Genomic DNA, 26,097 nt, shown 5'->3' on the forward strand with positions numbered 1-26,097 from the left:
TGCTACTCCTTGACAGCTGGAGAAAAAAAAAAAAGTGCATATTCTTTCTACCTAGAATGGATTTTCTGAAAAGCATTGACCTCACAAGGATTTAGGTTTCCTAGTGGCCAAGGAAATCAATTGTAAAAGCCTTACTGTGATCTGTGGATGGATAAAAAGGGAATAGAATCAGTGTGAGAGGCTAATTTTCTTTCCGTGTATGCTATTAGTGAGACCAGACCAATGGTGTCTGGTCTTGATATTCAATTAAAAACGACATTCAAAAAATACATCAAAGAAGTGAACCTTAATGATAGTGTGTGGGCCAAATGATCTGTGTGACAAGGAGCCATCTAAGTATTTCAATTTTTTAGAGTATAGAGAAGGAAGATGGGACCTGATAAGGGCAAGAAACACAGAAATACCATATTACAAGTAGTTCTTTATTCTAATTTGGTAGCACAAAAACAGTGCAAGGCAAATTGCAGTTAAAGATTACCGCAATAATAAAACTAAGTAGCCATGGAGAAATCAAGTCAAGGTATCTGGTAGAATTATCATTCCTGAATTAATCAGGATTAGATGCCTTTCTAGCAAATAATCCTTCAGTCAAGTATAAATTAAACTCAACAGCGGGTAAAAGGGTAAAATGTAATGTCCTGAGGAGTGAAGGAGATCTGACTAAGAGATCTGACAGTGTTCCTTGTTCTGCACAAGGTGCTCAGGGTTCTTTGTGAAATGACTTGTCCTATTGCTAGTACTTTGTCTAACCTGCAGATGATACTTGGAGATACTTCAGTTCTGCTAGCTCATGACAGGCACGATCCTTGCATATGTCAGCTAACAAGGTGCTACAAACAAGCTAGAAGGTATTAAAGGCTAACAAAATTTTCCAAGAGGTAGCATATTTTAAATATCCATCAACAGAATTCTGTGGAATATATGTCTGGAAAGGCAGTATTTTGTTCTCCAAGATATGTGTAAGTCAAGTTCGAACACATAGATGTGACTATACAGCATACATGTGTATGACTGTGCACAAATACTTTGTTCTTTCTCTCTTTTTTTTTTTTTATCACCTTTCTATCCTCCACATTTTTCCTTTTCCTTCCTTCTCATTTTTCTGTCCTTTCCTGCTCACCCAGTCCAAGAATTTATAAGTGACCTAATATAGCTGCCCACAAAGTTATTTTGACTTGGTTCCATAAAAGGAAAGATTATCTAGTGGACCTAAATTCAGGGTATGAATTCAGAGGAAGAGCAGAGGACTGCTGGAATTTGATTCAACTTCTGAAAAAGTACTGTACCCCATAGTAAGAGAGAATCTACATTCTTCTCATTCTTCTTCAGAGACAATATGAATTTACTCTGTTATTGATGTGTTCCCTAGAATTTCATAAAATATGTGAACGAATACAGCAAAGCCAGGCATTTTGATTGTCTTTCAATAAAACCTCTGAATGATGTAGCCATTAAATTTATATTGTTCCAACCAGTTTGGATAGATCAGGAAGTGACAACAGAATATTGGCCCATCAAAAACAAACATAACAGAATTTTGAACTCAGGAGCACCAAAGATCCTAAGAAGGGCTTATTGAGGTAGTTACAAGTAAATAAACTTAAACATATGCATACTGCTGTCATTTGACATGGGAGGCAGCTAATCACCACACAGCCATTCACTCACTACCCCACAGTGGGATGGGGGAGAGAATCAGAAAAAAAATAAATAAAAAAAAGTAAGTAAAACTCATGGGTTGAGACAGGACAGAAAAGGAAGGGAAAAATAACAACAACAATAACAACAACAATAATAAAGAATATACAAAACTAGTGATGCACAATACAATTGCTCACCACTTGCTGACTGATGCCAGCTTGTCCCCAGGCAGTGGCAGTCCCCTGGCCAACTCCTCCATTTTTATTGTTCAACATGATGTCATGTGGTACTGAATATCCCTTTGGCCAGATTGGGTCAACTAAAACATCAGTGTGTTATCAACATTATTCTCACTGTAAATCCAAAACATAGCACCATACCAACTACTCAGAAGAAAATTAACTCTATCCCAGCAAAAAACAGAATATTCACTCTCTTTTCTATGCCATCCACATTATGCTCAGGTCCCAGACTTTCCAATACATCCAAATTAATCACCACCACCTTTCCTGTCTTTTGATGTATAAACACAGACATCATTCCCTTTGTCTATGGGCCAGTGCTCTAAAATGTCCAATGAGTTCATTTAGTCCATGACTTTGGGTTCCATCTGTCATAAAAGTCATTCAGGGCAGGAGAGATAGTGTGTGGTGTTGGATTGTTGCTGCTGAATTCAAGTCTAGTTCCATCACTGTTGCACTTCGCCTAGTTCCATCTAAATTTATTCTTCATTAATCTAGGTGATTCTTACTTTAATATTGTTGATATGGCATATAGCCATTATAGTAGTGATTATATGCAGCATTATACAGCAATTAACATTATAAGAATCAAGTCATTGGCTATTCTCACCCCAAATCAAATCCCCCTGAACTGTACCTCAAGGTAAATCAGAATTCCCCATCCTTCTGCATTAACCCACCAAGTGCACCCAGGTCCTTGAGCAAAAGCAGTCCCAAGGATAAGTTTGCTTTTGCCTGCAGCAGAAACAACCCAAACTGTCTTCCCCATCATGTTTTTTTTGTGTGCAGTCCAGGGACTTCATACCCTTGTACAGTCTGTAAGGGTTTTGAATGAGCAGGGGCAGCTCAATTGGCAGATCCCCTAGCATTGACTAACCAGGTGACTTTTGCTAAATGTGTATCCCAATGCTTAAATGTCCCAGCACCCGTTGCTCTCAGTGTAGTCATATTATTTGATTTTCCAAGAGGCTGGTTTGTGATAAGGGATGTGATATACCCATTCAATGCCATGTCATTAGATCCCAGTGGATGTGATCAAGAAAAAAGAAAGTAAGGTATTACATAACACAGCTCTGAGAACAAGCAAACAACTCCAAAAGGAAAAAAAAAAAAAAAAAAGAAATCTTGATTGTGACCAGTTTTTGCCTGCCATTTTATTCCTAAAAACAGGATCTCCTGTGCAGGTCCTTTGTTACTTTGTTTTATGGCAAGATGTTTTTCAGATGGATTTTGACAATTTCCTTCCCTTTCTCAAAAACTTCTTTTGCTGTGTTGCCCCACACATGTTGTCAAAGTATTACAATTGTTCAGGAGCTTCACCCTGTTCCACTGCAGTCCGTAACAGTCAATCGCAAATTATAGGACTGTGTTTCCAGCCCTGGTGCAGTCAATGGGTGCAGTCAATGTACTGGTGCATCCAGTACCCTCTTGAGCAGAGGAATGTTTGCTCCTAATAGCTGATATAGTGGTTCGTACAGTTGGGAAGGAAAACATGTTCTCTGTGAGTTGCTGAACCTTTTGGAAAAATTTCTCCTCAGTTAGACACAGGCCTGCAGGGAGAGAGAGACTTTCTTCATATTGCTGGAGTTGGCCATCCAACTGCTAATGAATTGGCATACAGCAATGGTGTGCTCTGTACAAACTTCTGCCACATGGGTCACCTGCACTTGACTTCATCTGAATCTTTGGATAACAGGTTGTTGTCCAGGTCACCATAAATCACCTCCAGCATGGCTAATTCCCTCAAGTACTGGATACCTCTCTTTATGGAACTTCAGTTGCCTGAAACATATAACATCTTCCTTGAAGGGATATCTTTCCTTCACACCTGACAGGAGTCACTTCCAGTGACTCAGGGCTTGTGCCCATTTCCCTAGAAAGGGTTCCCAGACACTTGGCTTCTTTGAACTCCAGTTCCAGGCTACTGGCCCCATTATCCCAGCACCAGAACAGCCAGGTGACAAAGTGCTTGTCTGAATGACAGATTAAATCTTTTCACATATCTTTACAGCTCATTGGGATAGGGATCAGGTGGTTACTACCTCATTTATTAGTTCTGCCTCTTTCGTTCTTGTGATGGCCCTGCTTCAGAATAGGCTGCCTTGTCAACTTCTTCCTCCTTTCCATTAGTAGAAGTTTCTTCCCTTTCTAAATAAGTTGACTCGCATCTATTGTTTCTTCCTGAATATAGGGGTCAGTAATATCAGCACAAGTTGGTTCTTTGGTTCAGCTGCAGTACCTGTCACGAGGGTTGGGGTAGGTGCATTGCCTGTTGTTATGTCATAAGATTTAGAGAACTTCTCTTCCCCTTGAGGATGCTGAATACTGTTGAACAGGGCTTTGTAGGGTATGGGCCAGGCCCCAGCATGTTGCAGTGATTTGTGTCTTTCTGGAACTACCAGGGTGACAGCATAGTTTTTTACAAATATTTTACTAGTTTTTCAGGATTCTGCATTGTTCAGGGGTGATGTTTCAAAGCACTGGAAGTGTCCACTGTTCTAGGAGCCTGCCCACAGCTTCCCACACTCCCTGCCACTCCTAACTATCCTGCCTCAGGGCAGATCTCTGGGTGGCATTCTTAAATAGTATTTTAACCTTAAACAAAATCTGAAACATATTCAGGAGACATAACAATAGGACCATGCTGGCTTGAACACCCCAAGGATATTCAATATTCTCAAGAGCTATTGTAATCAGATTAGTCTCAAGACTGGTAATTTTATCATATCATAAGCTGGTGTTACACAGTACAGCAAAATTATAACCTTAAACCAGTCCCCAGAGATGATCAACAGCATGACAGGGAACATAGAGAGAAAATAAGGGATTACATAACACAGCTCTGAGAACAAGCACAACAACTCAAAAAAAAACCAAAAACAACCAACCAACCAAACAAAAAAACTATATTGTGACCAGCAACTATTTAATTTATATAATACAGATGACATTTTTGTTTTAATACACTCTGATCAGATCTGTCATTATCATAACCCTTCTTGCCACAAGTTAGGTGCCAGAAGGACTGTTTAGGTTTAACCCAGCAGGAAGCTAAGCACCTCACAGCCATTCACTCACTCCTCCACAGTCGGATGGGGGAGAGAATTAAAAAAAAAAAAAGTAAAACTCAGGGGTTGAAAGACAGTTTAATAGCAAAGGAAGGTATAATAATAATAATAAAGAATTTACAAAACAAGTGATGCACAATGTAATTGCTCACCGCCTGCTGACTGATGTCCAGCCAGACATTGAGGAGCAGTGGTCTTTCTCCCATTGCCAAGTCCCTCCCTTTTTATTTTTCAGCATGATGTCATATGGTACGCAATAGTCCTTTGGCCAGATTGGGTTAGCTGTCCTGGTTCTGTCCCCTTCCAGCTTCTTGTGCACCCCCAGCCTCCTCGCTGGCAGGGCAGCATGAGAAACTGAGAAGTCCTTGACTGAGTGTAAGCACTGCTCAGCAACAACTAAACATCAGTGTGTGATCAACATTATTCTCATTGTAAATCCAAAACATAGCACCATACCAACTACTAGGAAGAAAGCTGTCCTAGCTGAAAACAGGACACATACATAGGAGACAAGACTGACTGATCTTACTGTTTGGACTAATATCTGATGCTGTAGTTTACAAAGATGGCCAGATTATGCTGGTGAGGCCTTGATAATACTTCTCTTCTCCCTCCGTCCCCACTTTCTTCCCCCAGTTCTTCCTCTTCTCTCTTCTCTGTTAGCTTTTTACATCATCTGCAAGACCCGGGATCCTGATGAGCTGGGCCACTTCTACAACTATCCCATGGCATTTTTCAGTACCTTTGAGCTCTTCCTCAGCAACATTGACGGACCTGCCAGCTATGAAGTGGACCTACCCTTCATTTGTGGCATCAGTTATTTAGCCTTTGCCGTTATTGCCACTCTTCTTATGCTCAACTTGCTCGTTGCTACGATGGGTGGCATCCAATGGAAGATGGTCATAAGCAGGATGAACTTTGGAAAGCACAGGTAAGAAAACTTTTCAGTTACATAATTTTGAAATTTGAAGAGTGTGTTGGAAAAGACAGACTGCTTCAAGTCCTGGCAGGAGTAGAATTGGAGTCCGATTGACATGTGAGGCACATTTGGTTGATAAGAGTTGTGGATTTTCTGGCAGAGGGAAGAACTGAGTATTTATGAGCAATGGTATGAGAAGTACATTTAGATGTTTTTTGACTTCTAAGGTAATTAGAACAGGTGGATTTTATTTTTCCTACACTGGTCTTATAGCAGCTATGGAAATACTCACCTATTTCTTCTGCTTCTGCATCCCTCAATGCCTGTAAACATTTACTCATTTATTTATTTATTTATTATTTATTTATTTAATAGTTTGTTGCCACTGCTGTAATGCTGGAGAGGAAGCCTCCATGATGCTTCTGTCCTCACTCTGGAATCTGTGGTCAGAGCTATTGTCTAGAGAACAGATGTATACCTCAGATATATTCTGTTAGATTAGACAGCTAATCACAGTAAATTCATGTGTTTACACCTATCAGGAAGGACTACCTGGTTCTAAAAAGTGAGACCCAGTGAAAGAAACAACATAATGCAGAATTGGATTATTGGGATCCGGTGTGGAGTTCTGAAATCTTAGGCTGAACAAGAACCAGGAAAAAGATTGCATCAGAACATTAAAAATCAGGTTCCCACTCCCATGCCCTGAGTAGCTTATTTTTATCTACAGGTCATGATGATGCAAGGAACACAGCTTAAAGGGGTCCTAAGTAAATGTCTTTGTATAGTCACAGCTCCATAAACCTTCCTTGTTAGAAAGTGCCTCTTCATGCTTAATCTTGAATATCATCCAGTTTTTTTCCATTCATGCCCACTCCTGAATTATACTCCTTTAAATAATGTGTCCCACGTAAGTGTCAAGATGATAACCAGGTGGTATGGAAATCTCACATTGTTAGACCTTATCAAACAAAGATTAAGGATATTATTACTATCATACAAAAGGCATAGCAAAAGCATATCTGCATACTTTCTGAAGGGAAGGCATCATCTCACAAGCATAAGAAAAGGGACTACACATGAGTCCATGGTACTGAAAGCTGAACTTTCAGTTCAGCTTGCAAATTGTGCTGCACTGCCTGTGTCCAGGTAAGAGCTGTGTCATAAACTTTTCATTGATCTTTAGATAAATATTTGTAGGAAGCTACTCAACCTAATATCCTCAGCCTTATCTTAACAAACTAGTACTATTTTCCAGAGAGATCTAAAGAGCATCCTAAATTTGAAAAAATCAAACAGTCTATCAATTTAACAATAAATATTCCATTCCAACTAAGTTCTGTGTGCATGCAGTTAAACTGATGTTCGCTTGATCCTATGTCCCTACACTGACATTTATTTTGCTAATTGATAGGTTTGATTGACAGATATTTCAGTTTGCGAAAATATTTAATAAGTAAAAAAAATTGTTCTCAGCTGTTCGACTGCTGGTATTTCTACTATAGCTTTCTTCATTGGGAAAACAACACATTTGTTTATCATCATCATCATTATTATTGTTCTTTCTTGTTATGAATCTGCAGAGATGGCAGATTATAGCAGTAACAGTTTTACAACTTAGCTTATAGTAGAGACATTAGGATATATTACAAATGTTGTCCTTTTTTTAACAGGCACTAGCAGATCTATTTTAAAATAGTTTATTTTAGGTAGTGCCTTTTCATTCATATCTGTCAAATTATCTGACTTCTATGCTTTGCTTATTTTTTAATCTTCTGTTCACTTACAGAGCCCCAAATGTATGGCCAGTAATAGGTTTCTTTAAGTTTCCAAAACATAGCGAGGAAGAGTTGCTTGATTATAACTAAAATCTAGTTTTAGCCAACAATAATTTCTAGTGCCACTGCAAACTAGAAAAAAATCCAAGTTTTTGGAAGCAAACAGCTTTATCCTGGTTACGTAAGCACACTTAGTTGTGCATGAGACATAAATAACAGTCCAAACTCAATTAATTACTTGAGACATAAATGTCAAGATGCCACTTCATTGTACTTGTATTTGGGACCTGCTCTTAAAGCAGTTGACCAAAAGACCATGTTGTTCAAAGAACAAGGCCATGGCAGAAACCAGAAAGAAATTTTGATATGTCATCATGAATTTGCATGTTTCAACTGCGGATATTTCAGGAAGAGTTTTCTGTTTTCATCACGCAGAAAAGGGAGATAGGGGACACGGCTGTTTGAGGGCTGCTAAGCCTTCTTCCGTGTTTCAGGAAGCAGAACACCAGGGGGAGTAATTCCTCTCTGAACACACTACAACAGGCTGTAAAGGTGGACACACAGTGATTTCACAGCTCCCTGCAGCAGGAAGGAAAAGCCCGGAAGTGAAACAGCTCCATACAAAGAGTATGAAGATGCTGAATGTCTAAAAAAAAAAAAAAAAAAAAAAAAGTAAATTCTGAGTGAAAATGACACAGGAGTGTCGTTATTTCTTCCATACAGAGTTGAAAAGTGAAGGATTGAAGGATTAGACTGTAGTTCTTTAGTAGGACATGAGGTTTGTTTATCTGTGCTTCATTTTACCATCTAGAGATTCAAATTTGCATGCAATCTAAAATCCTTAGGCTGCTTGATAGTCATGTACAGTTGCAAGCATGACATAGATGTGAACAGCTCATTGCCTTCAATATCAGCTGGTTTCAGTGAAGAGAAAGAACCAGTTTTGTTGCACCTTCTCAGTTGCACCTGTATGCATAAAAGCTGTGTAGTGACTGCTGAGAAAGCATGCCAAAGGCTGGCTGGCTGGAAGCTGGATGCATTCATTTATACTAGCCCCAACTTAGATTAATTGGCTGAAATACCTGACCAAAGAAGATTCATCAGGAGGGATGGCCCCACCTTTGTTTGCTTATTAAAGGCAAATAGGTAAATTCCCTGGTGTTGTTCCACACTTCCCACCATATCCAGAGGTTTCACTGAGCTTAACAACATGTGAATTTTCTGGGACCAAGGAAGCTATAGCACCTTCTTTCTTTCTAGATCATCTCATCTGCTGAACATTTGTACTAAGGGACAGCCTCTTCTCGCTCTCCTTCAGTAGTATTAAGCAGCCTGTGCTCCCTCAGCTAGCCCAAGTATAGTGCTGTCAAAGTAAGCACTACACCCTTGAATTTCAAAAATCAAATAAACAAAACAAAAAGGGAGGGTGCATGCCATATCATAATGCACATACACTGAGGATACTTGGATGCCAAACACTGTCATGGAGCCTTTCCTCAATATCAAGAGGTGAGCAGAGCCCACTTTTGACATAAACAAGCCATGGCTTAGTGAGATAGGAACACACAGATATATAGCTCCTGGCTGAGAATTCCTTTACCAAAGCAGAACAGGTGGGAAATAGCTTACCTGATACCCTCTTTGCCAGGACAATACATGAACTGACATACTGGTGCTGATTGTATCTACTGTAAGACTGTCCAGCAATGGAGAACATGAAGGCAAATGCAAGGAACCTCATCAGGAATAATTATGAAACAGCTTGCACTGAAGTAAAGTTGCTTTCTGTTTCCAGATAGGAAAAAGGTGGTGTTCAAGCAGAAATTCTATTAGGCTTTGCAACATATTATCACTTCTTTTAGGTGTACCTCTCTTGAGTCCTCACAAAAGCCTAATGCCCTCATGAAGGTCTAGGCATTGATACCAGTTACTCAGTCTTCTTACGCACTCCATATTATAGATGTCATATGGAGAAATCTGGGCAATAACTCGTGTGCCTGGGGGAATTCTTAAAACCATACAGGAGTTAGTCCTGCAGAAGTTGTGCTACTCTAACCTTGACAGCTAGAAAAATATACTAAGCTGATGACTAGTTCACAGTGAACCAACAGACACGCACAGATCAGAACAGCTAGGGCAATTCCCTCTCTAGACACAAAGAAGGCATCTTTTTATTCAATGTCTTCATTGGGGTCTTGCTTAACAATGCCATTTCCATTTCCTTTCCTATGCGTTGGTGAAGTGGACAAGTGTTTAGTTTACAAGTTTTACTCTCAAGCTCCACTTTCATACTCCTGTATAGGGACAGACACAGGACAGAGTCCTAAACCCTGATGCTTTGCCCCTGCCTGAAGGCTTTCCTTAGTACCTGCTTTCCTTAAGCAGGTACTAGTCTATCTGAATGGAGAGAACCCATCTCTTCTGATCATTCTCATGCACTACCAATCAGACAGCATGGGTGATCCTGAGAAAATTCAAATTCCTGTTTTAGGGACAGAACTTACTGCTGGGACTAGTACCATGCCATGCTGACTCCTGAAAAGAACTTGTGAAAGAGTTTCATATCCCTTGATCCAATTGTCTATTTGGAGTTGACTACTGCAGGTCCACATTTTCTTCAGAAAAAAAAAAATTCAACTAATATCTGTATCAACTTTTGTAGCTGGTGAGGGTGAGGAAGGGAGCAAGCATTTTTCAACAACAAAGGACTTTGGATTTCTTTCTCTCACTCTTGTCAATATTTGTAAGGAGGTCAAAAAGCACTGAAGCTCAAATTCCAGTGCTCAGGATATCAGAATATTGCAACTTACACCTTTTCTCTCAAGAATGGTTTGGCGAGAATCAGAACCTACTTGTTTCCCTCTCCACTTGCAGATCCAGCAGTATGGATTATAGGAATCCTTATCATCTGATTCCGTTGCAGTGCCATAAATAAAGCTGCATAGCATCGAGGACTCACTGTGGATTAGTAAATTTCCCTCATGGATCATGGAATAGACCCCAGAACTGCACATGAAATGGCATAGAATTTTGAGCCCTTTACTCTCAACCTCTGTAAAAATTACCAGGTCTCATTGCTTACTACATGTTGTGCACTAAGTGGAAATTGATTTTCCCATCACAAGTGATGACCTCTCTCACATTATGATGATATTCTTTTGGAAAAACGGCATTGTTTGTAACCTTTTACTATGTCTTTGCAGCTTTGCTGGACTCCCAGCCACAGATAAAGCCTGCTAATGGCTTTGTAAAGTTATCTCATACCTTTAGTTAGCAGAGAAGAGCTAACAGGTGCTTGTGATCTGTCCAAACTATTATTCCAGCTCCCCACTACGTTATTATAACGTTCCCTCCCCCAATCTACTCCTAACGTATGATGTCAGCCACATTTAAATGCCACCAGTTATTTAGCTCTGCTTTCAAATCATGGCAAGATTCTGTTTTTGTTGATGAAATGGGACACGTAATGTCCACTCTCTGGGTGCATTAAGTCTTCAAGGAGCATCTTGCCAACTCTTTTTCTTACTGTGAAAATTCTTCTGAATTCTCCTAGAACCCTTCCAGAATTTGAGACCCATGGAGTAAGGATGGTTTAAACATCATACTTCAACTCGTTCAAGCTGATTCAAATGGACTCGCATGAGCTGAATGCTGTTCAGTATCTTTTTCTGGTGACCAACCAGGGTGATTCCAATATGCTGGATATCTCTGCAAGAGAATAGAGGGTGAAAAAGGTGTTAAAACTGGCTTCTTACTCTGCACATTCCCAGTCTCTTTCCCTGTAACTCCATATCAATATATGTGGATTTCGCCATTGTCTGAGAAGCACTTAACAAGACTTCTGCTTCTGCTTGGAAAATGTGTGTGGGCAGAAGGGGTGTGAGCTAACTCTGAAGGTTAGGATACAAAAAGAAACCTTTTCCTGGGTCCTGTCTTCTGCATAACACTTCAGCCTAGCAGGGGCATGGCTAGTTCTACAAATCCCCTGTAAGTGCTTATTACCTATGTCAGCTCTCATGAACATTCTGATGTTACAGCGTCTCTGTAACAGTGACAATATATTTTGTAGTCTACATGGGACAAGTTCTAATGCTAATAGAAACAGATTGCACATATACAGTGGTATGGAGGGCATCTAGAGGCCCTAATAAAATGCAAGAAAGAGTAGCTACTTTTCTCTGTAGTCTCTCTCCCTTTGTTACACATATATATTTTCATATAGCCCTTATTCCATACCTCTCACTTTCCACATAGTATCTCCTTCTTTCTGCCTCTATACTTACTCCAGAGTCATGCGTGATATGACATCGAATGTAATCAGACCAGCCTGGTCAAAATTTTCCTTGTAACGACCCATCTTGATGGCATCCAACCATTCATGGGCATTGCTGAGTGAAAGGAAATCTGGAGGGGAGTTGCTCAGGAGAGGCTGAGATGGTCTGCAAAAGAGGCAGATTCTAAAAACCCCAGTTACCAACATCAGTTGACAACACTTGTAAGGTCAGAGTTATGAGAGGGATAACATACAGTGGAGCAAAATTATTATATTTGTTCTTCATGACCTGATTCCTAAAGTCCCACCTTGATGGGGGAATGTTTCTAGATTATCTGTCTTCCCTATTCTGTCTAAAAGCAATCCATCCAACTTAAGCAATTGATCTTTCCTTCCCATTTTATACTCTCTCTGGCGTGAAGACTTCTTGCACCAGATATTTCCACACTTCCTGGGTCTAGACCTGTCATCTAGGTTAAGAGTTGCAGTGAGGAGGTTTCCAAGGCACAAAGATGAGACCCTGTACCTTTATCTCTGTGACTAGCTACCCCTCTCCAGAATGTGCTCTTTGGCTCTGCAGGTAACCTAGGAGACAGGGTGTCATTTGGGCTCCCATACAAACCAGGTGGAACAGAGCAGTAGAAAGCCAGATAAATCACTAGCATTTTCTACTTTTCTTGGCATCTGAATCTGCCCCAAAGCAACTCATAACTCACTTTCTGTGCTGTTTCTAGTAAACTGGGCATTACCACACACTTCTCCTTGCCCTTGGATGTAGAGTGTATTGCAGTGGGCCGAGTTTTATAACCATGGCAGAAGTCCTCCAGGCCACCAGGATTAATTCCATCATCAGTCCAACAGCTATATAATCTTGGCTCCATTTACACCTCTACCCCAAGACTTCTCCTTTGCTGACCTCCTGCCTCCATCAGGATGCAAAATGCAGATGGGAAAATGTGGGATGCAAGCTGCAGTTTTCATTAGTTTTAGCTAGAGAATTTCTTTTCTCCACAATCTAAGGTCTTCTTGTCCTTCATCACCTCTTGCAATCACAGTTTTGTGAAATCATTCATCCCCTCCACCCCAAAGCTCCCTCACCATATCAAGATCTTTCTCTCTTCACAGTCAGCACTTACAGCTCCTAATTCATCCTCATCACCCACTAAGTGAATCAGGATATACAGTTCTTCCAACCATCCCCTGCAAATTTTCCTTTCTTAATTGATCTCAATCTCAGAAGAAAGGATTGGAAAAATGTCTGATTCACTACCTTCGTTTCCTTGTGATGCCTATCCAGAGACATGTATTATTTTACACTAAATCCTCATCTCACCTGCTGCTCCCAGTGCCAGTGGCTTTGAGAGCAGATGGCTTGCGGATCATTTTATCTAGAGCACTAACTATTTGTTCAAATTTGGGTCTCTGGACCCGCTCCTTCTGCCAGCAGTCAAGCATCAGCAGGTGCAAAACAGTTGGGCAGTCCGGAGGTGGTGGCAGGCGATAGTCCTGGTCTATAGCATTAATTACCTGCAGGAAAAGAAGAACTAAGTTTTATCACAGTTGGGAAAATAAAAGACAAACAAGCTTCAGTCACTTGGCAGTGTATGACTTTCTTTCACTCAAATTGAAACAGAGCAGAAAGGTAGATGCACATTCCCACCATTTCCCAAACTTACATCCTGATTGGACATGTCCCAGTAAGGTCTCTCACCATAGGACATCACTTCCCACATGACAATGCCATAGCTCCAAACATCACTGGAGGAGGTGAACTTGCGATACTGGACAGCTTCAGGGGCAGTCCAACGGATGGGAATTTTGCAGCCCTAGAAAGCAGTCAGGGAGTAACCAGAATGTTAGTGAGATAAGAACTACCAGGGAAAAGGACATCACTGACCTGGTCAGAGGCCAGTAGCATGACACAACTCTGAAATGATGTGCCAATTCAGTAATGTTGCCTTGTAGAAATCAATAGTTAAATTTAAACTATGCCAAAGGTTTCTACCTTGTTCTACCTACACATGAAGATGAAAAACAAACAAAAAAATAAAACAACAACAACAAAAAAACACACAACCAACCAACTAACCAAAACAACAGAATCATGCCCCCTGACAACTACAAATCCTTAGCAAAAATGGAATTTGACTCTTATAGCTCTTCTTAGCAGCATTAGAGAAGTGGCAGATAGTCAAATCCTCCTGAAAGTCTCAATGATTTGGAAATCTAAAACCATGTAAAATAAAACAGAACAGAATAGAATTGAACAGTTCAGCTGGAAGGAACCTACAAAGATCAAGTCCAAGTATCAGACTATTTCAGGGCTACTCCAAAGTTAAAGTGTATCACTAAGAGCATTATCCAAATGCCTCTTGAACACTGACAGTCATGGTGCATCAAACACCTTCTTAGGAATTCTGTTCCAGTGTCTAACTACTCTCTTGGTAAAGAAGTTTTTACTAATGTCTAGTCCGAACCTCTCCTGACAGAGCTTTGAGCCATTGCCACATGTTTTGTCACTAGATACCAGGAAGAAACAATGAGCACTTCCCTTCCAGCCCTCCTCAGGAAGTTGTAAAAAGCAATGAGGTCACCTCTTAGCCTTCTTTTCTCCAAACTAGACAAACCAAATGTCCTCAGCCACTCTTCATAGGACATGCCTTCCAGAGCTTTGACCAGTTTTGTTGCCATCCTCTGGATCCATTCAAGTATCTTAACATTCTTTTAAAATTGTGTTACCCAGAACTGCATACAATATTCCAAGTGAGGCCGGACCAATGCAATATGTGGTGAGATAATCATACCACAGAATCATAGAATGACTTGGGTTGGAAGGGACCTCAAGAACCATCTAGTTCCAACCCCCCCTGCCATAGGCAGGGATGCCACTCACTAGATCTGGTTGGCCAAGGCCTCATTCAGCCTGGCCTTAACACCTCCAGGGATGGGGCATCAACAACTTCTCTTGGCAACTTGTTCCAGTGCCTCATCACCCTCTGAGTGAAGAATTTCCTCCTAACCTCTAATCTAAATCTCCCTTCTTTTAGTTTAAAGCTTTTACCCCTTGTCCTGTCAATATCTGATTGAGCAAATAGTTGCTCTCCATATTTTTAATAAGCCCCCTTCAAGTACTGAAAGGTTGCAATGAGGTCACTCCAAAGCGTTCTCTTTTCCGTAGGCTGAACAGCCCCAGGTCTCTCAGCCTTTCTTTGTAGGAGAGGTGCTCCAGCCCCTTGACCATCTTTGTGGCCCTCACATAATAATCACAGGATATCACATCTTTTGACTGTCTGGCTACGCTGTATGTAATGCAACCCAGAATACAGTTTGCCCTCTTGGCTGCCAGGGTATACTGCTGGCTCATAGTGAGCCAACTGTAAACCAGCACCCCCACATCCCCTTCTTCAGGGCTTCTCTCCAGCCACTCATTTCCCAGTCTGTGCTTATGTCTGGCATTACTCAGTCCCAAGTGCAGAATCTGGCATTTGTTCTTGACAATTTGACAAGAATCTTCCTTCTTATAGCATTCTTATAGCATCTTCTCATAGTATTGTGATGGTCCAATGTTCCAGTCTATCTAGATCCCTCTGCAAAGCTTCTTGTCACTCAAGAGAGTCTGCAGCACTTCCAAGTTTTACACTGTCAGCAGTTTTAATAAGGATGCATTCAGCTCCGGCATTGAGAACATTGATAAAAATACTGAACATAACTGGACTCAAGATTGAGCCTTGGGGAACAGTTCTAGTGACTGGCTGCCAGCCAGATATAATTCCATTCACTGCAGACATTTGAGCCCTACTGTTAAGCCAGTTCTTCACCCAACATACCATGTACTAATTCATCTCACAATTGAACAACTTGTCCAGAAGGGTACTGTGAAAGGCAGTATCAAAAGCCTTACTAAAATCCAGAAAAACTACAACTGCTGCCTTCCCTTCATCTGCTGAGCAGGTGATCTTATCACAGAAGGAGATCAAATTAGTAAGAAAGGACTTTCCTTTCATGAACCCATGTTGCCTGGGCTTGATGATTGCCCTTTTCTTTAAGTGTCTTTCATTGGAGTGCAGGATAATTTTCTCTGTAATTTTCCCAGGTACTGAAATTAAACTAACTGTACTGTAATTTTCAGGGTTTTCTTTCATGCCCTTCTTGTAAATTGGGATAATGTTGGCTAGTTTCCAGGCAGCAAGGACCTCCCCAGCTTCCCAGCATTTTTGGTAGATAATTGAGAAGGGTCCTGCTATAACATCTGCTTAAGCAGGTGTAAGTACTCCAGGATGAATCCCAGCAGGCCCAGTAGACTTAGAAACATTCAACTGATACAGCTGGTTCCTTGTAATTTTGGTGTTAACAAATGGAAAGTTGCTGCTTCCCCAGTCATGGTTGTCCTGTTTTCAGCTGGGATAGAGTTAATTTTCTTCCTAGTAGTTGGTATGGTGCTATGTTTTGCATTTACAATGAGAATAATGTTGATCACACACTGATGTTTAGTTGTTGCTGAGCAGTGCTTTCACTCAGTCAAGGACTCCTCAGTTTCTCATGCTGCCCTGCCGGCGAGGGGGCTGGGGGTGCACAAGAAGCTGGGAGGGGACAGAACCAGGAGAGCTGACTCAATCTGGCCAAAAGGCTATTCTGTACCACATGACATCATGCTGGAAAGTAAAAAGGGAGGGACTTGGCTGTGGGGGGAAGACCGCTGCTCCACGAGGTCTGGCTAGACATCAGTCAGTGGTTTGTGAGTGATCGCTTTGTGCATCACTTGCTTTGTGATCCTTGCTTGTTAAGTTACTAACTTCATCCAGTAATAGTCCAATATTTTCATTAGACATCCTCTTGCTATTTACATACTTGAAAAAGGACTTTTTTATTATCTGAAATATCTGTCTAGTTTCAACTCTGGTTGAGTTTTTCCCTTTTATGTTTTCTTCCCGCAAATGTAAATTGCTGCTTTGTAATCTTCCCATACGGCCTGACCTTGCTTTGAGAGATCATACGCTTTCTTTTTCTACTTGAATTCCAAGAGAAGTTCCTTGTTCAGTCAAGCAGGTCTTCTGCCCTGCTTACTTGACTTACAACTCAGTGGGATTGCCAGCTCCTGTGCTTTTATAAGGTGGATCTTAAGAAGTACCCATCTCATGTGGACCTCTAAGCCCTCAAAAGCAGATTCCTAGGAGACCCTGCTAAATAACTCCCTGAGCAGTTTGAAATTTGCTCACTTAAAACCAAAGGTAACAACTTTACTGACCATTTTCCTCATTTCATCAAAAATTTGGACAAGGTCCATAAGGACAAGACCTACTGTTCCAGAGATTTCTTTAATTGCCTATAAAATTACTCATCAGTACTATCATCCTGACTGAGTGAACTACAACAGAAACCTATGATAACATCTTCTTTATTGTCCATGCCCCTTACCCAGAGGCTTTCGACCACATCATTCCTAACTGAAAGGGCTGTACTATCAGACGTCTCCCTTACACACACTGCAACTCCTCTATCTCATCTGCCCTGCCTATCTCTCCTAAACAGATTATAGCCCTCTGTCTCAGTACTCCAGTAAGGGGACTCCTTCCACCAAGTGTCACTATTACCAATGACATCAGAGATCTAGGAACAGACTGAAGTTTCAAGTTCCTCCTGTTTGTTTCTCATTTCTCTTTCAGAGAGTTCTCTTTGTTCTACATGCATTGGTGTACAGGCATTTCAGATGGGCTCCCAAACCCTCAGTGCTCTCTGGACAGGCATAAATGCTCCCATTAACTGCGCCATCCCATGACTTGCCTACAGCATTCCTGGCAGTATAACTTTCCCCCATCAATCCAATTTAAAGCCCCCTCAATCAGTACTGCTAGCTTACAGGCAAATAAACATTTTCCCACCTAGATTGATGGATCCTGTCAGGTCCCAGCAGACATTGTGTCTTGGAGAATCTGCCGTGGTTACAAAAAAAAACATTTCTAGCAAAGAATTTCTAGCATAGAATTCTAGCAAAGGCACTAGTGTTGGAGACAGATATTGATATCCTGAGCTTGCTTGTTCCTTCCAGTGTCTTTCACTTTACTAGGAGGATAGAGAAAAACACTACCTGAGCACCTGAATCCTTTTAGTAATCTTCCCCTTTTGATTGACCTGAAGCTTCTTGATGCACCACAAATATGATGGTACCTACACAAAAGAGCAGGAGTGGGTAATACTCTGAAGGCTGTACTAAGTTCTTCAGTACTCTAGTGACCTCCCTGAGTGCTGGAAAGGCAGCAAAATTCTCTGAAAAGACTATCCTGTCTGCAGATGGGTGCATCATTTCCCCTCAAGAGGGAGTCTACTACAACCATAATTCATAATGTAAACAATCAAAACCTGCAACTCCAACAACAGACAAACTGAGTAGGTTTTCATTAAGTCTTTCTTCTTTCTATCTCAACCTTACCGACTTGCAGGTATAACCTGACAGATGAAATGACTGAAGTGTTAGTTCTTCAAAACATACACATCTAAAACGTGTCTCTTCTTTCACTGACTGAATTCTTCTTAATCCCCTGCATATTAAATGGTAGTTTCAACCCACCTGTTACTCTCCCTCATCTGCCCCCCACTATTCGTAGTATGTATAACAGGCACCTTAATTTCATGGGCGATAAGTTCATTTGGTGGTTTGTAGTAAGCCCATACATATTTACACTGGTTATCTTTTCTATACAACAAAAACAACCTCCCTCTTTCCTCTAAAGGTGGTAGCACAGGCTTCAGTCTCTCCTTCAGTCCTTTTAATTTCCTGTAAGAAGCCAATAAAAGGGAAAAGATAACCAGTTTATGTAGTTTGTCCTATTCACCATCATTCCATAAAGAAATGCACTGATATTCCATGCTTGCAGCCCAGTAGTCCAACTGCATTCTGGGCTGCATCAAAAGAGGTGTGACCAGCAAGTTTAGGGAGGTGACTGTCTCCCTCTACTCTGCCCTTGTGAAGCCCCACCTGGAGTGCTGTGTCCAGGCCTGGGGCCCCCAGCACAAGAAAGACATGGACCTGTTAGAGCGAGTCCAGAGGAGGGCTACAAAGATGATCAGCGGATTGGAGCACCTCTCCAGTGAAGAAAGGCTGAGAGAGCTGGGGATGTTCAGTCTGGAGAAGAGAAGACTCCAGAGAGACATCATTGCAACCTGTGAATACTTAAAGGGGTCTTACAAAAAGATGGAGTGAGTTTTTGCTCAATTAGATAATGATAGGGGAAATGATCCTAAATAAAAGAGGACAAATCTAGACTAAACCTTAGGAAGAAATTCTTCACTGTAAGGGTAGTGAAGCACTGGCATAGGCTGCCAAGAAAAGTTGTGGATGCCCCATCCCTGGAGGCGTTCAAGGCCAGGTTGGATGGGGCCTTGGACAACCACATCTACTGGGTAGCACCCCTGTCTATAGCAGAGGGTTTGGATTTAGATTGTCTTTGAGGTCCCTTCCAACCCAAGCCATTCTATGATTCTATTTCACATGGCAGAGTGGATCAGATTCTCAGTTACTGTTCTCAGTTACAGTTTGGAATAGACAGCCCACAAAGTAGAAGGCTCCATCCCACTGGTTTTTCTGGTCTCAAGATGGACTAAATAGGGTGCACCAAATCAAGGAGAAACACAGAACAAATTTATAGATGACAGCACTGCAGTAACTCACTCCACAGTAGGAACTCACCAGAGCTCCAGTATAGGTAGGATTTGAAGCATCATCCTCCAAAAAGCGGGACAAACCAAAGTCTGAAACCTTGCACACGAGGTTACTGTTGACCAAGATGTTACGTGCTGCCAGGTCACGATGCACATAGTTCATGTCTGAAAGGTAGCGCATGCCAGATGCAATCCCTCGTAGCATTCCCACCAGCTGTAACACACTGAACTGTCCCTCCTTTTGCTGAAAGTGAAGAGGTAGACACAGGCTTTCATGACCACAGGAAATGAAACCAACAGGGAAAACTAGCAAAGAGCATATTAAATAAGGTTTGTTTTATGAAGTTAGAGAACATACATCTTCAGATAAACTCTAAAGGTTCAAGAACAGCAAACAAGGAAGGAAAATGGCCTTAAGGCAATGAATTTCAAAGTCAGGCATTGGTGATCTACTTCTGAAGACAGATCTCATATTGTAGACATATCCTGCTTTAGCATCTTATGTCTAGTCTCTTATTAACTACTAAACCGGCTAAATGAAGGGGAGCAGACAAATCTGTTCTTACTTTTTTGAGATCTTTACAATGAGTTCTATTTTTTATACAATGAGTTCATGTGCTCTTCAAAATGTACCTACCAAAGTAGTTGGGTTGAATTAACATCTGAATCAATAAAGAAAGAAGTAAAGCATCTATACTACAGAAATGTTGTATTTTTGTTTCATTATTAAAAAACAAACAAACAAACAAAACAAAACAAAAAAACAAACACACTGGAGACTCTGAGTCCAAGAATAATGACAAGTTTAATTACTTGAAGTCACCCGAAAACATTCTGTGGAATTAAGCCTGAAGAGTAGACTTATTTTGGAGTATGCACATGGGAACTAGAAGGCCATGTACAAAGATAAACAGTTTAATATCAATGAGTTTGAAAGGTCAAAAATAATGCAGAGATCTTATATGATGCGTGAGTATTTGGAACATTTTCATCATTTTGGTCCAAAACCACTTAGCCTGGTAATTTGCTTTTATTTCTATTGCACCTGCAGAGGGCAATTGAGAACTTGTAGTGATAGGGGAAGAGGAAGGGCAGTCAAAACTATCAGAATCAAGAATGGCACACCGCAAGGTGAAGAGGTAACAGTTGTGGGGGAGTCTGGTTGTTGTACCCTGAGGAAGGAATCCAGAGATCCATTATCCATGAACTCTGTAACAATCATGACTGGTCGGCTCTTGGTGACCACACCCTCCAGACGGATGACGTTGGGATGCTCAAATTGCCCCATGATGCTGGCCTCACTCAGGAACTCTCGCCGCTGCTCATCTGTATAACCTGACTTCAATGTTTTAATAGCTACTGTGCATTCACGTTTCCCTGGGTGTTTTAGGCGCCCAAAGCACACCTCTCCAAACTCTCCTGTCAGGGGGGGAAGAAACACACCTCAAGTAAGGAGACAGAGCAAAATGTTTAGTCAATTGCACTAAAACATTCTAATATGGAAGGCTCCAAGCACTGCTTGGAAATATAGTTACCAGGACCATTTGGGTCAAGGTAAAGTTCTTAATAAAGGCTCTGAATTCGGTCTGGTCAGGTTCAGGTTCAAGGTTCAAAATGAGGAATTCAAATGAGTCTTTGAAGGGTGTTTTTAATTTTGATTTGGAGCCAGCATCTGAGTTTAAGCAAGTTAAGATGAATTTTGCAAAAATTAATGCTAGCTATCCTGAAACACTTGACATGTCATGGTTGGGTACACTTCAGGACAGTAATGTGTCAGGTATCAAGGAAGGCAAGAAGGTGCTTCAAAATCTGAAGATGCTCACACTACCTGATCCAATGACCTCCTCAATCTTGATGAAGGACACATCAATTTCCTTGGCAAACTCTCGAATAGCTTCATTGGGATCCTCGTAGGTTGAAGGATCAATGTAGTATTTTACTCCAAGTCCTGCAGTAGAGGAGACAGCCCAACACATCACCAGAATCAGACCCTGAGAGAAATGGGTGCTAGTGACTCCTGAAGAGATAGGCCTTTGGCATCTATTGCTCAAGAACACTTACCTCGTGTACTGATATACTGCTGCAGGCGGTCTGTATATGGAGTCTCCCGCCTTTTACTGCAGGACATAAAAGAAAGGAATGTCAAAACACATGCAAGTCTCTCTTAGGATGTTAGGGGAAGTTTCTCAGTGCAAGACTCAGAGAATCTTTGAATTCAGCAATATAAGTGTTATGATCCTGCCCATCTCTTCGTAACCAGTGCTAGCTTGTTTTCTGTCTGGTAGTTTTTACACTAATGTGTGCAACACCACTTTAGACATGACAAATGATGTGGAATTCAGAACTATCCTGAAAAAAAAATTGCAGTTTAATGTTACTGTCTTGGAAGTCTTCTTGGTATTCAGGTTAAATTTGTATTTTATTTTCATTTAATTACTACAAATTATTCTTTTCAATACTAATAGAAACTATTTCCTGTGATGTCAAGTTCTTCAGAAACATTCTAAGAGCCATGTGTTCAAATGACAACTGCATAAAGCATATAAATTCCATCCCACAAGATTACTTCTTCATTTATCTTCTTTCTCTCCTAACAGCATTTACTTTGACTATTCTTTTCTTATGGTACCCAAAACCAACCACACAAAACCAGACGGACAGAAATCTGTTCTGTGATCTATACACAAGCAACTCAGAATAGGTACAGTCTTTATTGCTGTAATATTTATTGCAAATAAGTATCTAAATTACAGTAATAATATGTGATTCTCAGCACTGGCACTTCTCAAATTTTGTTATTCCTTTAAATATGTGTTATTCAAGTCATTTTTTCCCCACACGATCTAGATGTTTTCCAACTTTCATCTTATTCTTCTTTTGCTCTTAATATTGTCTATTTTTCAGTCACTTCCTTTGTTCGCAACAATATTTATAAGCAGCTTTTTTTCTCCCTGAAGATGTACAATTCATGCTAGTTTACAATCTTTTTAAAATCATGTTAATTATACCATTGATATAATTATGCCATTGATATATATAATTCATTGTAAATCAAACCCTGTTTTCCTATAGTATTCCTGCTGTATACAAGAATTCTTGCCCATTCATATACTTTATAATTTCAGCACAAGACCTTCAATCTGATTCAATTAGCAACTGAAGTCAGAATTTCACTAAAGATAATGCTACCTGTCTTTACTAAGAGATCTAATTCTATCATTCTATAAGGAATCTGTGTATTATTCACACATGTGGAGCTTATTTCTTAAAATTCTACTAACATTCCCAAACCACAGATATTTCTATCTTCAAAGTCTGTTCTTTCTGCTGTTGAAAGAAATTGGCTTTACTGGGGACCCATACCTACAAGCTGTAACTGTGCTACTCTGTCAGGTCTACATTCAGGTTTTTATAGGTCACCTGACATGTTAATGGTTTGGTATCATAAAAACAAAATAAAACAATTAGCTAAAATAGGTGTTTCACATTGTGTATTGGCTGGACAATATGCACCAAAACTAATTTATTGTATTTGTTTCCACATATATTCTGTCTTTTCTGACATTTCATATGGACTTCTTCATTTCCTACATCATCAAACTTCCTTTTCTTGTCAAAGACAAATTTTAAGTAGAAATTTGATATATCTACCTTTTCTGAATCACTATTACATAATCCTTTGTGTATAAATTAAACTATTTTTATGACATTTCTTATTTATGTATATACATTTACAGAAACCTATTAATGTTGTCCCCCAACACAGATTTGCTAATACTAATTTGCATATTTTTTTTAGAAAATATATGCTTTATTGAGTTTATTTTTTTTTAGAAAATATATGCTTTATTGAGTTGTGCACATAATATCACATTCCCAGCTGTAAGAAATTGTATTTTAACAGCTCAAAGCTACAAAAGGAGGCAACAGTGCAAATATAACAATATTTGGTAATTTTCTCCTTTCCAGAATGAAAAATATTAACAGTAAATATACACAAATAGAGAAAACAAATTAATATCAAAAAAAAAGAAAGAAAAAAAAAAGAAGAGAACAGAAAAAGAAATTACTAAAACTAGATGTCACTTTCTGAAGTATTTATACCTTTCTTTAGTTCAACAGACAAATCTAAAATGTTCCACTTGCGCAGAGGCAGAGTAGACAAGACACAGAAATCCATTATGGACAGTCTGGGAGATTAAGTTCAAATTTCAATAAATTCATGAAGTAGGTGATGACTGCTTCTTTTCTTTCCCCTCCACCTCCTCAGCCATTGTTTACTTTTGTTCATCTAGGTATCTCTGCTAGCCACCTTTACTTCTCTTTGTTTTTAAAACTTCTGCCCTGCTCTTTCACTGTGACAGACTATTTCTACATTGACTTGTCTTTTTTTTTTTTCTTTTCTTTCCAAAATGGAAAGTGGTGTTTGATTTCTTTAACCCATATTTTATGAGTCTGTGTTCCTTGGAACCATGTAAAATGTACAGATTTTATTCTTCAGCAAATGAGCTACAGACTCTCAGTCCTTGGTTAAAGAATAGTTTGTAGTTCCTCAGCACCTTCTTAATTAATGTATCTAAATATTTACTCCACCAATCCTTCACCACATCATTTCATTCTTCACTTGCTTGATTACAATGTAATTTGCAGTCACTTCTTGACGGTGATGCATTTAAACACCTTTTGATCACCAGCTTTATAAAGCTTACATTGTGTTCTTAGTGCTACCTAGACAAATCTTAGCTAAGTACATGAGTGGTTTACCAAAGGAGAGGCTTCTGACAGGGGTGCAATGGGGCAGGATTTTTTCTTAATTAGAAAATGTCATCTCAAGGACATCTGAATAAATGTAGATTGGGCTGTTTCCCTTGGGAATGGATTATGAAGCCACGGCAAGAAAGTTCCACTGTCTAGGGTGCAGGCACTGGCACATGAGAAAATCAAGGAATTCACCTCTTGAAGATGATGGCAAGGATGGCAATGGCAGCAATTACCAAGAAGGCTAGACCACCAAGTGCTGAGCCCACGATAAGTGGCAGTCGGTCCTGCACCATCTCTGAGCGCTCACCTAGCAAGGAAGACACACACATACACACACAAATGCAGAATACAGAAACAATTAGAGTTTCCCATCTGCTCACCTAGGACTCACCCATAATTCCAACCCTACCAGCCCTTTTGCTTCCAGGCTAGTCCTAGTAATTTAGCAAATGCTTGTCTTGATTATTGCTCTGCCCTTGCAATTGTGCTTCTCCAGTGCTTTCCTTCCTATTTCTGAAAAGCTAGTACTCCATCTCAAAACACTTTTCCTTGTCCACTGACATGTGACTAGCAATTTAAGTATAAGCCAGTTCTAAGCCTGGGCTTTGATCCTGTTGTCCCCTACTTTAGCTTTACGATTACAAACAAGTACATTTGATACAGACCAAAGGGCATCACAAGGCAGTATGTAGGTCTCTGCGTGAATAGATGGTGATACTATTAGATAGATGGTAAGGTTCTGTGTATATGTTCTGTGTACTACTTGCCTTAAGACTTTCAGAGCATTCATCTGTAAGTTGTCCTGTGACAGCTGGAGACCAAACTAGAGCAGTATATATTGCTACGCACTCTAATACCCTCATAAAGAGAGTTCTACTGACACACTCTGCTTCCTGCTGATCAGAAGCATGGAGGTATATGAGAACAAGGAGTAGGGCAGGGGCATATGGAAGTAGCAGTGGCTAAGGGAATGTAAACAACGTGCTCTGACACCATGAACTTTCTTTGATAGAACAAATCCATATATGCAAATTCCTATATACAGACACACAAGTTGAGTAGTAATGTCTGGTAGCAGTCCTCCCAGAGGATATGCTAATACAATCAGTGACATACACGAGTGAAAGACGGGCATGTGCAGATCTGAGTACACTTACCTGCCATTAGAGTTTGAAAATACATCTTTCCACTGTATGGACCATAGCCCACTGCTGTTCTAGCTCGTACTTGGAAGGCATAGATCTTGCCTGGGCTCAGATTTAATATGGTGGCCATGTTAGTTTCACTAGTCAAGGTGAATGAATTATCCTCATCTTCTGCCTGTGAATGTCAGAGACCAAAAAGGAATGTGAGACTTTTGCCCATTAAGTTGGCTTTTCTCATCAAGGAATGCTAGTTTCCATGTGGGTCCAATGATATTTGAGTCCATTACAAAGTATCCCAACCCCACTTGATATTCTAGACCTGACTTCCTCACACACTATTCACTGCTTCTTACTGCTACTTCTCATTCCCTTATACCTAGGTTCATATATTTATAATCATATATTCACATATATTTATATGAGAGATCAGATATAGGGAATGGGAGCTTGTCTTAATGGTCCTATGGACCTCTTTCCCTTAAATCAATTAGGAGTCATGAAAGATGTGAATAGAGAACAACTATATATTTGTCATCCTGTAATTTCAGCACATAAACATGTAACTTGGACCTGCCATTTAGTAAATGAAAGAGTGCATTCCTCCACCCAAAATT

The 26,097-nt window shown here is 40.2% G+C and overlaps 1 protein-coding gene across 5 annotated transcripts in view; it reads right to left on the reverse strand.

Moving 5' to 3' along the window:
- Positions 1-1,025: 1,025 nt before the first annotated feature.
- Positions 1,026-26,097, reverse strand: part of EPHB6 (EPH receptor B6) — an 84,060-nt gene continuing 58,988 nt past the window's right edge. For all 5 annotated transcript variants that reach the window (XM_068700271.1, XM_068700262.1, XM_068700243.1 and 2 more), the window contains 10 exons: positions 25,496-25,658; positions 24,531-24,645; positions 21,639-21,694; positions 21,406-21,525; positions 20,749-20,996; positions 19,606-19,821; positions 13,598-13,747; positions 13,255-13,448; positions 11,932-12,087; positions 1,026-11,356 (listed from right to left, as the gene is read on the reverse strand). In XM_068700271.1, the coding sequence (XP_068556372.1) occupies positions 11,248-11,356; positions 11,932-12,087; positions 13,255-13,448; positions 13,598-13,747; positions 19,606-19,821; positions 20,749-20,996; positions 21,406-21,525; positions 21,639-21,694; positions 24,531-24,645; positions 25,496-25,658 (1,527 nt within the window). In that variant the 3' untranslated portion in view covers positions 1,026-11,247. The remainder of the gene's footprint in view (positions 11,357-11,931; positions 12,088-13,254; positions 13,449-13,597; positions 13,748-19,605; positions 19,822-20,748; positions 20,997-21,405; positions 21,526-21,638; positions 21,695-24,530; positions 24,646-25,495; positions 25,659-26,097) is intronic.

This window comes from Anas acuta, chromosome 1, assembly GCF_963932015.1.
Source record: "Anas acuta chromosome 1, bAnaAcu1.1, whole genome shotgun sequence".
Lineage (NCBI taxonomy): Eukaryota > Metazoa > Chordata > Aves > Anseriformes > Anatidae > Anas > Anas acuta.